Source organism: Lucilia cuprina, chromosome 3 (assembly GCF_022045245.1).
Source record: "Lucilia cuprina isolate Lc7/37 chromosome 3, ASM2204524v1, whole genome shotgun sequence".
Classification (NCBI taxonomy): Eukaryota; Metazoa; Arthropoda; class Insecta; order Diptera; family Calliphoridae; genus Lucilia; species Lucilia cuprina.
This window is the reverse complement of record NC_060951.1, coordinates 35,238,581-35,254,791: the sequence shown is the minus strand read 5'-3', so window position 1 is coordinate 35,254,791 and position 16,211 is coordinate 35,238,581. Positions and strand designations below refer to the sequence as shown.

The following is a 16,211-nucleotide window of genomic DNA, read 5'->3' as shown; positions in this document are numbered from 1 at the left end:
TCAGGGTCCATAAAAAACCAGGATTAGTCATAATTTTCATAATTTATCAAATTTATTTTTAAACAAAATTCCAAAAGAAAAAACAATTTACAAGGAATTGATAACCTTGCGTTTGCGCATTTGATCCAACCAATTCTCAAATTGTTCCGAAGGTGTTTGAGGATTGGGCAAATAGTAATTCTTTGGTGGCTCACCCTCCTCTAAACGTACAAAATAATGACAATATTTATATTCAACAACACCAACACGACCACGGCCATGACGTCTGAAGCCCTTAAAAACGCGACCTTTACCTACAAACGATTCAGCTGGAAAAGAAATTTAAAGAAGTAAACATTATTATTTACTTTTTACCATTAAATAGTTTTTTTTTCAGAAACTCACCAATCCATAAGTTACTTTTGTACTCAACATTATGGCTTTTTTGGGCCATTTCGATAGCTTCTTGTATGACTTCTTTAACATCTACGGCTCCTTTCTTTAAAACAAAACTAAGTTGTTTTAAGGCCTCATCGACAGACATGCCTCTGACAAAGGAGGCAATGTACCACATTTTATCGGGACTGTATTTGATGTTGGTGCGCATATGACAAACGTACTGTAAGAGGAGTAACATGGGGTCAAAGAGATTTTCGATGAAACTTAAGCCAAGGAATGAATGGATGAATTCTGACAAAGGTTTTGTGATAATTCGTTTAGGCCAATGAAAGGAAATAATTAAAGCGATTGTTGTGGGAAATAATAATGAATATAACTTTGGTTTAGGAATAACTGTTTTTCAATATATGAGCGGAACTAAGCTTTTTGCATTTTCTCTAAAATAATGTGTGGAGCTTGGAATATTCATACAACTTACCGCTTTACGGGGTTCCTCATCTGGTTGTTGTGGCGGGTGAACAACTTTATTGTATTGCAACCACTTCTGTGGTCCTGTATTGTGTTTATTGTAACGAGCTGACACACTAGAAGTCGTGTGCAGACCGGCCGCTACTAGTGGAGCAGCAAAATTTACTAATTTGTTGCCATTTAACAAATTTAATTGAGTGACCGAAAGACGCACTAATTGTTTAGTTAAATTATTCATGGTTATCGTTTTTTAATATCACTTAAGTTAAAATTATTGAATTAAATATTTCATTTAAATATTTGCACTGCGTAACCAAAAAATAAGCCGTGAACGAAGAAAGAACAAGAATGATTACTTAACAGCTGATTGTCAAATGTCTGTGGGGGACTGTGAAAGATATACGAAACTTGGCAGCACTTTAAAGTAAGTTGTAGCAAGGGTTACCAATAAGAAGAGAAATTGTAAGAGGATTTGTAACAAACTAGACAATCAAAGTAAATTATTGGGGATTTTATAAAAATTCTTCTAAAGAACATATTTTGTAACTTTTTAATGTAAAAAGCCGATTAAAATATCTTATTGATGTCAAATCTGGAAACTAACCCCCTTATTTTGTAAAACACTTCACCTTGAGTTAAAAATATTTTCATACAAATTTTTGAAAAATACAAAAACAATTTATATGAAAAATGAGGTGGAGTCAGGGGATGGGATTTACAAAATAACCCCTTAGGCATTTTGATAAGAACCCACAGGAATTGTGTTTTTAAAATTTTTACTTTATAACTCGTCAAAAAGTAATTTTATAAAACTGCCGTAAGAAACTGAAAACTTTTTGTATAAAAAATCGTTAAAATTATTTAAAACTTGTCGAAAATTTTGATTGAAAAAAATATTTTATTCTATAAAAATAGGCGAAACCTTTCTTACTTCTTTTATGAGTTATGAATTCGTGAAAAATTTTTTCAATGAAAACTCGTCGAACGATTTTAGTATGATAAAAACGCCACACATTTTTATAATTCCGCGAAGATTAGATTCGTCGAAACTCGTTGAAAATCTTTTTGAAACTTATCTATGAATAATCGAAAACTTGTCTATTTAAAATTTATTAATAACTTTATATAAAATTTGCCTTCTCAAATGAAAAACTCGCTGAAAACTTTTTTTATACAAAAGTATTCGAAAACCTTTTATTGAAAAAATATTATTTTTCATAAAAAAACAGGTGAAACCGTTCTTACTCCTCCTATGAGTTATCGAAATTTTTTTCTGTAGTATGAAAAAAAGTCACACATTTTCATAATTCCCCGAAGATGGGATTCGTCGTTAAAAACCTCTTTGAAACTTATCTATGAATATTCAAAAATGTATAAAAACTCATTCAAAGTATTTAAAACTCGTCGAAAACCTTTTAAAAGGCGAAACCTTTTTTACTTCTTCGATGGGATATGAATTATATCGAATATTATTTCAATGTAAACTCGTTGAAAATAGTTTTTTTGAAAACTTTCATTTTAGATAAACGAATGACAGTAGTATGCAAACAAAGCCACACATTTTCATATTTCTCCGAAGATTGGAAAACTTTTCTAAGACTATACGAAAACTTGATTATTTAAAATTTATTAATAATTTTTTTACTTTTTTTCTAAAGTAACGAAAATATTTATATTCATAACTGGTCAAAAACTTTATCTTGTTTCTTATCCATGTTTTCTTAAAATAATATTCGACAATTTTTGTTTAAATATTCATCAAAAACATTTTTTAAAAATCTTGTCGAAAAATTATATTAAAATCTTTTTAAATCAAACGTTTTTCTATAAAAGAATTTGTAAGAAATGTGCCTATAAAAATCTTCTCTAAAATTCATTTCAAAAAAACAACTCGTCAAATGTTTTTCTACACATTTGGTTTTAATTTCTTTAACAGACACCCTATCAAAATACCCCCCCTTTATGTTTGAAACTATTGGCATCACTCTTTAAACACTGTCACACTACAATTGACTTTCATCTACAGCTTTTCACATTACCGTTATTCCTTGTGGCAAAATATAGCAAAAACAAGAGAAAAACAGCAAAAGAGAAAAGGAATAATATCATACGTTGGAAAACGTCACTTTTTTCGTCCTGTTTCATTACTTTTTTGCTGAATTTTTTTTAGTGTGTAAAACAACACACAGTGGTGAACCTTTCTGTTGTGTATAATAAATCGGGGAAAATTTTCTCAAGAAGAAAAAAAAAATATACATAAAATTGAAAATCAATGAAATAACTAAAAATAAAACAAATACTTTGTAATAAATAAAAATAAAGTTTTAAAAAAATATATATGTTTTCCATTTAAAAAAACAAAAATAAATTTAAAATTTTACATAATCTATAAGCAAAAAGCAGAAAACCAAAAAAAGAAAAAAATAGAAAATAATGTCCTAAACGTGGGTGTGTATAAAAAATCTAAAAATTATAGAAATAAAAAACATAAATTAGCTAAAAAATAAATTCTTTAAAAATAAAAAATACACAAATAATTTGTTAAATATTTTACGAAAATCAAAGTAATACCCAAGTACAAGTATGAGTGATTCTAATGCTACTACTAGGGTTAGTGGTAAACGTGCCTCCTCAGCCAGCAGTAAAAGTGAAGCTAAATCATCATCACCATCCACAGGATTTAGTAGTAATACCACAGTAGGGACAACGAAGGACTTGAATCTATTGGATTTACCACCAGAAACAAAAAATCTACAAACTCTAGATACCACTAAAACAGTCAATCAGGTAAGTTTGTAGGAAAAGATATTCTTTTGATTATATTACTAGCATTATATAATATTGGGTAATAACATTTTTATACGACTATTTATTTTCATTTACCACCCCATTTTTTTAGCCCAAAGAAATCTTGCGTTTTTTCTGCTATTTTCAATTGTTATTTTGATGATTTTTTCCTGTGCTGTGATGTGTGTGCGTTTGGTGTCTATTTTCTAAGCACCCCCCTACTGTGATAAATTTTGTAATAAATACAATTTTTATATCGTATCGTTGTTTGTTTCATTCATTCTTTTCATTTTCATTCAAATAATAAATATTCTTTGTCATTTCCACCCTTTGTTCATGTTTTTCTCATCTCTTGTCTATTTTTATTCGTATTAGTTGTTAAACAACAAATAAACATTAGCAAAATCTTCTTCTTTTTATTCTATTTTCTTTTTCTATTTACTTTACTTTGACATTGTTGCCATTGTATTATTACTTTATTCAACTTTTCTTTTTTTTTTTGGTTTTTCTCTTGTCCCACTTCCGTTTGTTTATTTTTTTCACTTTGTTTTTTTTTTTGCTGTGTTGTGTTACACTTCCGTTTGTTTATCTTTTCTTTAACTTCTTTGTTTTGCTTACTACTTCAGTTTACCGCCATTTGTTTTTGCTGTTTCCTTACTCTTCTTAAGACATGTGTTGCGTTTTTTTAAACGCCAATTAAAAATTCATATTTTATTGATTTTCTTGTTCTATTCATGTTAATAAAGTCTTTGTGAAAGTCTTTGGAGATTTATTTATTTACCTTTTCTGTCTTTTCTATTTGCTTTGCTATCTTGTGTTTGTCTATATTGTAGGCCATTTTTTTGAGCAATAAGGATTTTTCATGTGTGTTTTAGCATATTAGAGTCATCGTCTGTATGTGGTTGGTTATAAAGTGGGTCAGGGTTAAGTGCAAGTGCGAGTTTAAATGTTTAGAGAATTCTTTTAATTAACCATGAAATTTTTAATAAGACCTGTTTATTAAGACAATTTTTGTTTGTTTTCCATGCAGTTATTCGAAAGAATTTATTATTGCGCCCAAAGGCGGAATATAGACATTTAGGTTCCAAATATCGTTATTTGTATATATTGTCTTCTTCAAAAAGAATGGAACATTAGAAAAGTCGACTTTTCTACTTCTCGTAGAATTTAACTTTGACTAAAACTGATCAGCAGCTGATATGAATTTGATTTTCAAGTTGAGAACAATAAATCGAACATATGCACATTGTAAGTGTAGATGTGTCAACCTAACATCAGCAGAATATTCTTACCCTCTTATTTCACCATTAGTAGGAAATAGCGATTTCGGGCGAAACTAATAGACTTTAATCTATTAATCAACCATTTCATCACCGATTTTACTTAATTTTGCTTAATTTTTTAGAACTTATAATTCATACGCACTGAAGATCTGTTTCCCTAAAGTATAATTATAATTTGGTATAAACAGTTATTAATTAAAAAAATAATTTTAAATTTATGTTTTATCTTTTTTTCCTTTAGCAACACACTCTTCAGACGTATACAGCGGAAACGTCAAATGATTTTCCATTTGCTCTACATTTTTTAGCCAATTTCCATCATATTTGTGTATTTACCGCACTGTTGCCGCTGGTAACATTATTTACATGTTTTGTAACCGCTTATGTCTTCCAATATGATGAAGTACATGAAACACATTGTAGGGTAAGTTTAAAAGATGAACCGATAAAACGAAAGATATGTCTATAGCCGAGACTACAGAGTTCATTCTAAGACTAGATTATAGTACATTTTATAGTCGAGACTATAGTCTATAGTTGAGACTACAATTTAGTCGAGACTATTGTCCCGTCTATAGTCGAGGCTATTGTTTAGTCTATAGTTGATATTATAGTCCAGTCTATAGTCAAGACTATAATCTAGCCCATAGTTGAGTTTATAGTCCAGCTTATAGTCGAGATTATTGAGATTATGTTCCGGTCTATAGAGATAATAGTTCAGTCTAAGACGAGATTATAGTTCAGTTTATAGTTAAGACTATATTTTATAGTTGAGACTACAATCTAGTCGAGGCTATAATCCCGAATATAGTCGAGACTATTGTCCAGTCTATAGTTGATATTATAGTCAAGTCTATAGTCAAGACTATAATCTAGTCTATAGTTTATAGTCCAGTCTATAGTCGAGACCAATAGTCAAGACTATAGAGATTATTCAGATTATATTCCAGTCTATAGTCGAGACTATAATCCAGTCTGTAGTCGAGACTATAGTTCAGTTTATAGTCGAGTCTATAGTTAAGTCTATAGTAGAGACTATAGTTCAGTCTTCAGTGGAGACTATTGTCCATTCTATAATCGAGATTATAGTCCATTCTATAGTCGATACTATAGTCCATTTTATAGTTGAGACTATAGTTCAGTCTATAGTCGAGACAATAATCTAGTCTAAAGACGAGGCTATATTTTAGTTTATCGTCGAGACTATAATCTATACTTAAGTCGACATTAAAATCTAGAATATAGTACAGACTATAGTTGAGACTATAGTCAAGTCTTTAGTCGAGTGTATACTCTAAACTACAGTCCATAGACTAAATAGTGAAAAATAGTCCAGTATAAAGTCAAGACTACAGTCCAGTCTATATTCGAGTTTATAGTCAAGTCTATATTCTAGGCCATAGTCCAATCTTTATTCAAGACTATGGTTAAGTCTATATTCGAAACTATAGTCGAGACTATAATACAATCTATAGTCAAATTGATACTATAATCGAGACTACAATCAAGTCTTCAATCTAGATTACAATCATGTATACAGTCGAGACTATAGACTGGACTATAGGCTCGAGATTATAGGCCATTCTATAGTCAAGACTCTGGTCTACTTTTTGCTGTTATTGTTAAAAATTTTCAACATTTCTTTACACTTTTAGGTTTACAACATTGTTCCCTCAATAAGTGCAATTACCGGCGTTAGTCCACAACGTTATTTTTGGCGTTTTAGTATTGCCTTACATTTGGGTCCACGTTTGCCCATAGCATTCATTTATAAAAACTACTATCGCATTATGTTGGCCAAATTACAAAAGGAACGTCCTGAAAAAGTTGGCAATTCAATGTATGTGGTGTATTTGATATTGGTTTTAAATTGTATAGAAATTGCTTCATTGGGTGGTGTTACCTATATTTCAAATCGAGAAAATTATCGTAAGTATAGAAGTTAATATTTATATACCAAATATTTAAATGAAATAATATTTTTTTGTTCTTTTCCTTAGCCATTCATGAAAAGATCTTTATTACATTTATGATCTGTTCATTGTGTCATATGTTGGCGACCATTAAATTGAATGACATCATACATGAGGATCATACTGAACTAACGCAATTGCAAAGAGATTCAATTAAATGGAAGAAAATCTTATTTGCCATGTCAATTCTGAGCACTATTGGTCTGTTGATTTTCTTTGCTAAACATCGTTTCTATTGTCATGATTTAGGTAAGTTGTCGGAAAAAGTTTCTTAGATTCCTTATAAAAACTATATTATTTTTTTTTTTTTTGATTTTAGCTTTCAGTTGGTTTGCATTCTTTGAATATTTAATTGCCATTGCCAACATGTTGTTCCATTTTACAATAATTTGGGATTTTCCCTTTCAATATATGCTGGTCGTGCAGGGACCACGTGCAAAACTAGAAGAAATTTTTCGCAAATCGTTAGCGAAATTGGACTAAACTCTCAAAATAAAATGCTAACATCAAAACATAAGGGCTTTAGCAACAATTTTAACGATTTAATTTAATAAACAAAAGAAAAGTCTTCGAAAATTTATATAAAAAAAAATTAACACAAAAATCATAAAAAACAGCAAAAATACCAAAAAAACAAAACGTTAAAAGTTTATTACGCATATAAAATAGCAACTACAAAAAAAAAACATTTTGAAAAAAAACGCACTTTTTACAACTATTATGTATATTTTTTACTAAATTATTTTGTAAAAATCTTTTTGAACTTTGTAATTGTTATTTTTTCTTCTTTGTAGTAAAAAAAGCGCTTCCAATTTTTACGCATTTTGCTTTCGATTTCGACTTAAATTTTTCGAAATTAACTTTAGCTTTTCTATATTTTGGTTTTTTTCTATTTGAATTTTCCTGAAATTGTCCTCCTAATGAAGTAAAAGTTCCTTTTAAATTAAAAAATAATACAACAACAACAATATAAACAAACACTTAAGAAATTAAATAATTTTAATTACAGTATTAATAGTTAAATGTAGACAATTATTTATTGAGAATATTTTATTTATTTATTGATTTTGTTATTTATTCTTTTAGTTTTTAACTACTATTTATAATTAGATTAAAAACTTTAAATTTAGTAAATGAGTTGAAAGTTTAAAAAGAACGTGGTTTGAGTTTAAGAAATTTTGATCTTAAACTTTACACTTCAATCTGCTAAAGCCGCCTTCACACGAGCACACAACTAATATGATCTGTCAAAATTTTGTGTAAAAGAGTACGAATAGAAACGTCGAAACGCTTTATGCAATGAAACCATTACATATTGAAAAAAATAACGCATGGCAAAATTTTAAAGTTGTATGGCTCTATTCATTTTTTGAAATGATTCGAATTAGGGTTCTATAGTTGAAACGAAACGTCGACTTTTTGCATTTAATTACAAGTCGACTTTTCGAATTTATGCATTTTATGCAAAGTCGATTTTTCGACTTTTTTCCATTTTGTTAAAAGTCGACTTTAAGACTTTTAGCATTTTATAAATAGTCGACTTTTTGCATTTAATTAAAAGTCGACTTTTCGACATTTTGACTATTTTTGACAATTTTATACTTTTTTCGAGTTTTTCCGACTATTTTAGAGTTTTTGACTTTTTTTTCACTTTTTTAAAATTTACGACTATTTTTTGACTTCTTTCTAGTATTTTCCGACTTTTTCCGACTCTTATACTTTTTAAGACTTTTTATTCGACTATTTTTTATTTTTTAATTAAAGTCGACTTTTTTTATTTAGTTAAAAGTCGACTATTATACTTTTAGTATTTTATAAATAGTCGACTTTTATACTTTTTGTATTTTATAAATAGTCGACTTTTCGACTATTTTCGATTTTTTTTTTCTTTTTCGTGTTTTTCCAACTATTTTAGAGTTTTTGACTTCATTTCCACTTTTTTTAAATTTTCGACTATTTTTTGACATTTTCTAGTATTTTCGACTTTTTCCGACTCTTCGACTTTTTGACTATTTCCGACTTTTTTCGATTATTTTTTACTTTTTTCGAGTTTTTCCGACTATTTTAGAGTTTTTGACTTTTTTCCACTTTTTTAAAATCTTCGACTATGTTTGACTTTTTTCTACTATTTTCGATTTTTTGACTTTTTACGATTTTTTTTGGACTTTTTTCGACTTTTATTTACAAAGTCGACTTTTCGACTTTTTTCATAGATGATTGTCGAGTTATCGACTTTTTTGGAACAAAATATTCGACTTCGACTTTTTTCGACAAAAAGTCGCTTGTTTGATTATTCGAACATTAGATTGCATTAGATCAGGGATGTATTTTCATGTAAAAACACACAAGAAATGTGAAACAGCTGATTGAAATCGTGTAAACAAAAAAAATATAAAGCATACGACTTTTATTCTCATTTCTCACCTTTTAATTAGATTTAACGCTTTTAACCTTTTAACCATTTAATTAGATTTAACTGTCAAATTTTCCACTCCAATTTTCCCTCAATGTGTGATCCGTAATCGTACAAAATTTTGACAGATCATTTTACTTGTGCGCCCGTGTCTTTCTCTCTCTTTCTTTCTTTCGCACAACACTTAACACCAATTTTTTTTAACTGTATTTTATATACCTTTTCCCACAATTGTTTACAAAAACCGCAGAAAGCCAGATTTTAGACTTTAGGTAAATGTCAAAAATTACACCTCTGTATACTCTGCGTTTGTGTGAAGACGGCTTAGGACCAAACTTTAGGTCAAGTATTAGCGATTAAATTAAAATTAATCCTCCAAAGTTGTTTTTGAGTACTCAATTAGTTAATTTAGTTTGCAATGGAGGTGGTTTAATCTTGAGCAAGAAATGCATTAGCGTAAACAGCTGATGCAATTAATTTTCATAATACATTTACAATTGTATTTTTCTGTTGTTTTGTATGGCAACACTACGTAGTTTTAATCTTCTACTCAAAAACATCCAAGAGGATTAATATTAAAATCAATTTATTTTCAGATTAACTAATCTGATTAATAATTGGCATTTGATCGCCAACTCAAAGCCCCACTCATAAATAATGTTTAACAATTAAATTTGTTCTAAACTTTCCGTTTAGTAAAACTTCTCCAACAACATTTTAACTGACTGTGACAACACGCTTTCTTAGACTTCTAAAGTTCCCTTAATCCTTAGCTCATTTATCAATTTTAAAGCATAATTTAAGTTTAAATTATTTAAAATTAAGTTTTTTTTTATAAAACGCACATTCTTAACTACCAAAAAATCGAATAAAAATATTTAATATCCATAGTTTTAAATTAAAAAAAATGATAAAAAGCATTTGCAGCAAATTGTGGGCCAACTAACTATGTTTTGCTGCCTGTACTTTTATTTTTTTCGTTTAGTTTTATTTTTTAAGCTAATTTATATATTTAAGCAATTAAGGATTAAGGATATTTATTAATTAACAGAATCATATTGTCAAAATAAGTTAAAACTATATTTGAACCAAAAAAAATAATAAAACATTAAAAGAGACTTGATTGATGAAAATTTAGTTGTAATTCTACTATTTGTATTATTAAAAAGCAGTGCTTTCCAGTTGTCATAGTTAAGAACTAGTTATTTAATCTACCACTTAGGGCCATTATTAGTCACCCGCCCACTTGTAATGACTTTAATAACTAGTTATTTTAACATGAGCATGTTCTAGAAGTAAATCTTTTCACTTTTTGTTGACGATAAACACATGACATTTCGAGTACGAAAGGACAAAAGTCGTAGTGCTTTTCCACCTACCGTGATGGCCTTGTACTACTAAATGTCACTATTAGTCACATGCCCACTAGTATTTTTAACATGGACATGTTCTGGAAGGAAGTTTTTCCACTTTTTGTTGACGAAAAACACATGACATTTCGACTACAAATGGGAAAAAGTCGTAGTACTTTACAACATACCGTAATGGCCTGGTACCACTAATTGCCACTATTGGTCCACCGTCCACTAGTAATGATTAGAATCAGTAGTTATTTTGACATGGACTTGTTCTAGAAGAAAGTCTTTTCACTTTCTAGAGACGATACCGTGATGGACTGGTACCACTAATTGCCACTACTAGTCACCCGGTCACTAGTAATGACTAGAATCACTTTTGAAATGGACATGTTCTAAAAGGAAGTGTTTTCACTTTTTGGAAACAATAAACACATGACATTTCGACTACAAATGGACAAAAGTCGTAGTGATTTACAACTTTTGCAACCACTGATTGAACATGTTAGCCGTCTCACCCCACTTCCTCTCCCTTTATGCTTCTCAGATAACGGTGGTAATACATGGTTCAGTTGGTTCATGTACAAGTACTCCAGCTTTCTAATCTCTTGATCATTGCTGCCTGATTGCATAAAGCTGGTATCACTTGTATAAGATACCACTATCCATCACTATCCATCTATCTAACATAGAAAAATATCTGACAAACTTACTCGTACGTATACGGCTGGGTTAGGTCCGCAAATTCCTACATTCATCCCGCATTATATATACATGACACTAACTCATTTCCAATGCTCCTTTGGAGGTTATCTGTTGTATCGGCAACAGCACCGAACTTATCCAGAATTATAGTCTCCTAACTAATATTCTCTTTACGCGAGTTTGGACTTAAATCACAGCCATCACGTGTAGCATGAAGGGATCACTCCGGAGGAAGCTACAAATGAAAATTTCTGAATCAAAAATCTATAGAATAATAGAACTTATTTAGATTCTTACGCAAACGGAAATAAAAGTCAGAAATAGAGCCGGTTACGCGGACCGGGTTTAACTATTCTGTGTGGGAATAAGTATGAGAAGTAATAATGCGGTTGGTGGGGAAAAGGTGATCGAATTTAATTTCATTAAACGATCATTAGATTGCAAATTGCAACAAAGATTGCATGTACATTTTTTATTCGAAGGCAAGATAGGACAAAAATTCCTTTGTCTTAATCCTGACAATTTTGTCAATATCTATGTTGTGAGAGAGTTCTGTTTGACAGATCCTAAACTCGCTTTTAAACACAAATGTAAGCAGTATACTTACAATACGTATCTTCTCTTAGGGAAGATACTTTCTTTGTCATTAAGTTGCCTAAAATGTTGCCCAGTTAAATTTTGATGATCTGTTATTGAAAAGACTCTGAATTCAAGATTTTAGATGTCATAGTGTAATACGCACCAATAAGTGTGATAATGACCATGGCTAACAAATTTTCTATTCAAATATTTACCAATTGTGGCATTTGAATATCGTCGAGTTTAAAACCATTGTACGCAACAGAAGATCGTATATCTAAGATATTTTCTAATTGAATCCAAAATGTAACATACACCAAAGTAAGGTGCAAATTTATACTAGAAAAGAGAGGTTCTATTCGAAAACCTAACAGGGTGTCCATGGACATTACGACACTTTATAAAATTGTATGGTTATTATAGCAATCTTCATAACTTTACGACACTGAAGGTCAAGATTGAATGTCCAATGTTCTGACTTACGTTCATGTTTCAGACATCCTTTATTTACTATAGATCATCATGTCTATATGTTGATTATGTAGTTTCTAATGAGAATATTTCTCTATCTAGCTTAGAAATATTCGATATTTAAGTTCCATTTTAGATGTTGTACAAACATCTGTTAAACTTTGGAATATTTCTCTTATTGATATTAAGGAATCAGATCGGATGTCTAATTAATACAATATATAGTCTTGAGGTGGACTGTAAGATCAGATTAGAATAGAATTTTTTATGCCGCTCACAGCACGGATGTTTAATCATGTATAACTATGTAAGGATTCGGCAATTTGAAAAAAAAAAAAATTTAAATACATAAGATCAGCTTGATAGCAATGTTTCAGGATCTTAGTTTTGAGATGGAATAGAATGAATGTTGTATATGTATTGTATGTATTCATAAAGTTTCTAACTCTTTTAGAATGCTTGAGACCAAAATAACAAAAGTAATTTGGAATGTTTCTTTACTCATTTAGAACTTTCAAATATCAATTTGTGAGATTTCCATCTGTATTGTAAAACGTTCCTAGTAGGGTTCTATAAAAGTCGACTTTTTGCATTTTATGCAAAGTCGATTTTTCGACTTTTCAACTTTTTTCATTTAGTTTAAAGTCGATTTTTAGGCTTTTAATATTTTATAAATAGTCGACTTTTTGACTTTTTGACTACACAAAAAAAGTGTTTTTCCAACTATTTTAGACTTTTTGACTTTTTTCCACTTTTTTAAAATTTTCGACTATTTTTAACTTTTTGTCTTTTTACGACTTTTCGACTATTTTAGATTTTTTGACTTTTTTCTACTTTTTTAAAATTTCGAATTTTTTCTACTATTTTCGAGTTTTCAACTTTTTCCGACCTTTTTCGATTTCGATTTACAAAGTAGACTTAGCTTGAGGTCACATATTTAGATCTATTATTATAGTATTAGTTGTTCACTATTTGTTACAAATATTACAGAAACGTCCAAGCTGTGTAGGCCCAGTTACACATAGTATTAGTTCTCTTGTTAATTCTCTCTAAATGATATTCCCATGAAGAGATATAACATAGAGCAAAAGAGATGTTTATTAGACGATTTTGTCTGGTGTATCTCTCAAATTGTCGATCACTGTCATAAGTTCATATTAAACTATATTTCACGTGATCTGAATAAACTTTTATAAGGGTTTTGGTCTCAGCATTCGATCCAGATGAGATCTTAACGAAATATTCCAAATCATTTCTTGAAGAACAAACTTTTTTATTTTATGGCGAGAGAGGGAGGCTCAACTTCAGAGAAGTTGAGAAAATATGAAACAATCAGCCGGACTCGGATAAAATGGAATCAATTATAAGCAAATGTAGCCTTAAATTTTACTTATTAGTAAATTTTAATTTGTATTATATCTCATATGTTACTTTTTGGAGATCAATAGCCGACAGTTTTAGGTTTAAATTAAAATGTTTTCTAATTATTAATTTAATAGTAAAGAAAATTTTGCAAACATAAGTTTTTGGATAAAAACTGCTTAAAGCTTTTAAAAATTACTCCAAATTTTTATAATATTTACTAAAAATATTTAACTTTGATTTTTTTTAATTATCTAACTTAGTCACTACTTTTACCACCGCTGTTTATTCTATAAAGCAAGAGTTGCATTTGTTCTTGCATTTGGCCCACAATTCAAAAATAAGTACAAAATTTTAACCAGGCACACAATATTTTGAAATTTAATTTAGTTTTTTTTTTCTAAAATTAAAAAATCTTAGTTTTATTTAAGTATTACAACTTAAATTAATTTTAATAAAATAAATAAAAATGTTTCGACTAATTGGACCAGTCAAAGTATACGGATATTGATTTAAACATTAAATAATTGGGTATTTAAAAAAATTAATATTTTTAATTTTATAAAAAAACTAACTTAACAAACTAAACATTTTAAAAAAGTTTTTAATAAAATTTTCTTTTAAATTCTATGTGAAATCTTTAAAACTATAAAATTTGTTAACTAATCTTGAATTATGTCAATACAACTTAAAATGCCTTTGCTTTTTACAATTATTTTAAAAAATGTTTTTGAACTCAAAATTTATGATTTTTTTTGGAAAAACTCTTAGTATTAAAATATTTTCTTTTAAATTTAGACTTAACATATCGAAATCTAAATAATAAAAAATAAAAGTTAAATAAAACCGAACATTTAAACTTCAGAGAATAATATGTATGTAATAACTAAAGAACGACAATAGTCTTTAAGTATTTTTATTTAGATTTTATTTAACAAAATTAAAAGAAAAAAATGTTTGAAAATTTAGATTGTTTTTTTTTTTCAAAAATATTAAAATCCAAAAAAATTTTGAAAAAAAAAGGAAATTTGTTAAGAAGTCATAATAAATATTTAAAAAAAATGAGCAGAAATATTAAAATAATAAAAAACAAGTTTATTTTAACTGTGAATTAAGGAAATTGCCATTTAATTTAATTAAATTAAAACTAAGTATATTTTTGCAATAGTTGAAATGCACTGTCTTTGTTTATTTTTAGTTTTATGATTGTGTAGTTGTGTAAACCAATTGTTTTTTGTTTAGTACTTTAGTTTGAGAAATTCCATTGAAGATTTAAAAACCAAAACACAACCAAAGATAATCGAAAAAGTTACATTTGTAAAAAAAAAGATGAAGATAAAAAACTTTGATTTTAAATAAAAATTATATATAATAAAACAAAATCTACACAAAAGTGTTTCATTTCAACACAAATAACGAACTAAATAGCTAACTAACTAACTAACTAACTAACTAACTAACTAACTAACTAACTAACTAACTAACTAACTAACTAACTAACTAACTAACTAACTAACTAACTAACTAACTAACTAACTAACTAACTAACTAACTAACTAACTAACTAACTAACTAACTAACTAACTAACTAACTAACTAACTAACTAACTAAGGACCAATCTTTAGGTGAAAGATTTGGGATTAAATTAAAATTAATTCTCGAAAGTTGTTTTTGAATACTTGAGCAGCTTACTTTGTTTGCTAGTTTAAACACCCAATGGAGGTGGTTTAAACTTGAGCAAGTAATGCAAAAGTGTAAACAGCTGATGAAAAAGTAATACATTTTTTTAAATATATATTAAAGTGTTCGAATTATCAATTGGTATAAATTATAGGGACTTAACAATATCTTTTTTTATTAAGTTTTCATTAATTTTCTTATTACATTTACAATTGTCTTCATCTTTTTTATAAGACATACATTGTTTGATAACAAACAGTGACGTTTACTATTACTTATTTTATGTATGGTAACTCTGCATAGTTTGTACTCAAAAACATTAAAGGGGATTAACATAAGAATCAATTTAGATCTAACTAAATATCTATCTATCTAACTATCTAACTAACTAACTAACTAACTAACTAACTAACTAACTAACTAACTCACTAACTAAATAAATAACTAACTAACTAACTAACTAACTAACTAACTAACTAACTAACTAACTAACTAACTAACTAACTAACTTACTTACTAAATAACTAACTAACTAACTAACTAACTAACTAACTAACTAACTAAATTACTAACTACCTAACTAACTAACTAACTAACTAACTAACTAAATAACTAACTAACTCATTAACAAACTAACTAACTAACTACATAACTAACTAACTATCTAACTAACTAACTAACTAACTAACTAACTAACTAACTAACTAACTAACTAACTAACTAACTAACTAACTAACTAACTAACTAACTAACTAA

At 28.5% G+C, this 16,211-nt stretch overlaps 2 protein-coding genes across 2 annotated transcripts; one reads left to right on the top strand and one right to left on the bottom strand.

Moving 5' to 3' along the window:
- Positions 1–27: 27 nt before the first annotated feature.
- LOC111677152 (39S ribosomal protein L22, mitochondrial) lies at positions 28–1,201 on the bottom strand. The gene is made up of 3 exons (XM_023438228.2): positions 857–1,201; positions 385–598; positions 28–308 (listed from the first exon to the last, which is right to left on the bottom strand). Exons 1-3 carry the CDS (start codon positions 1,082–1,084, stop codon positions 88–90), a joined length of 663 nt encoding a protein of 220 aa, XP_023293996.1. The 5' UTR covers positions 1,085–1,201; the 3' UTR covers positions 28–87.
- A 2,081-nt stretch (positions 1,202–3,282) lies between these two features.
- Positions 3,283–8,299, top strand: LOC111677177 (post-GPI attachment to proteins factor 2-like). The gene is made up of 5 exons (XM_023438266.2): positions 3,283–3,633; positions 5,158–5,340; positions 6,572–6,845; positions 6,917–7,138; positions 7,209–8,299. Exons 1-5 carry the CDS (start codon positions 3,430–3,432, stop codon positions 7,370–7,372), a joined length of 1,047 nt encoding a protein of 348 aa, XP_023294034.2. The 5' UTR covers positions 3,283–3,429; the 3' UTR covers positions 7,373–8,299.
- Positions 8,300–16,211: the final 7,912 nt, after the last annotated feature.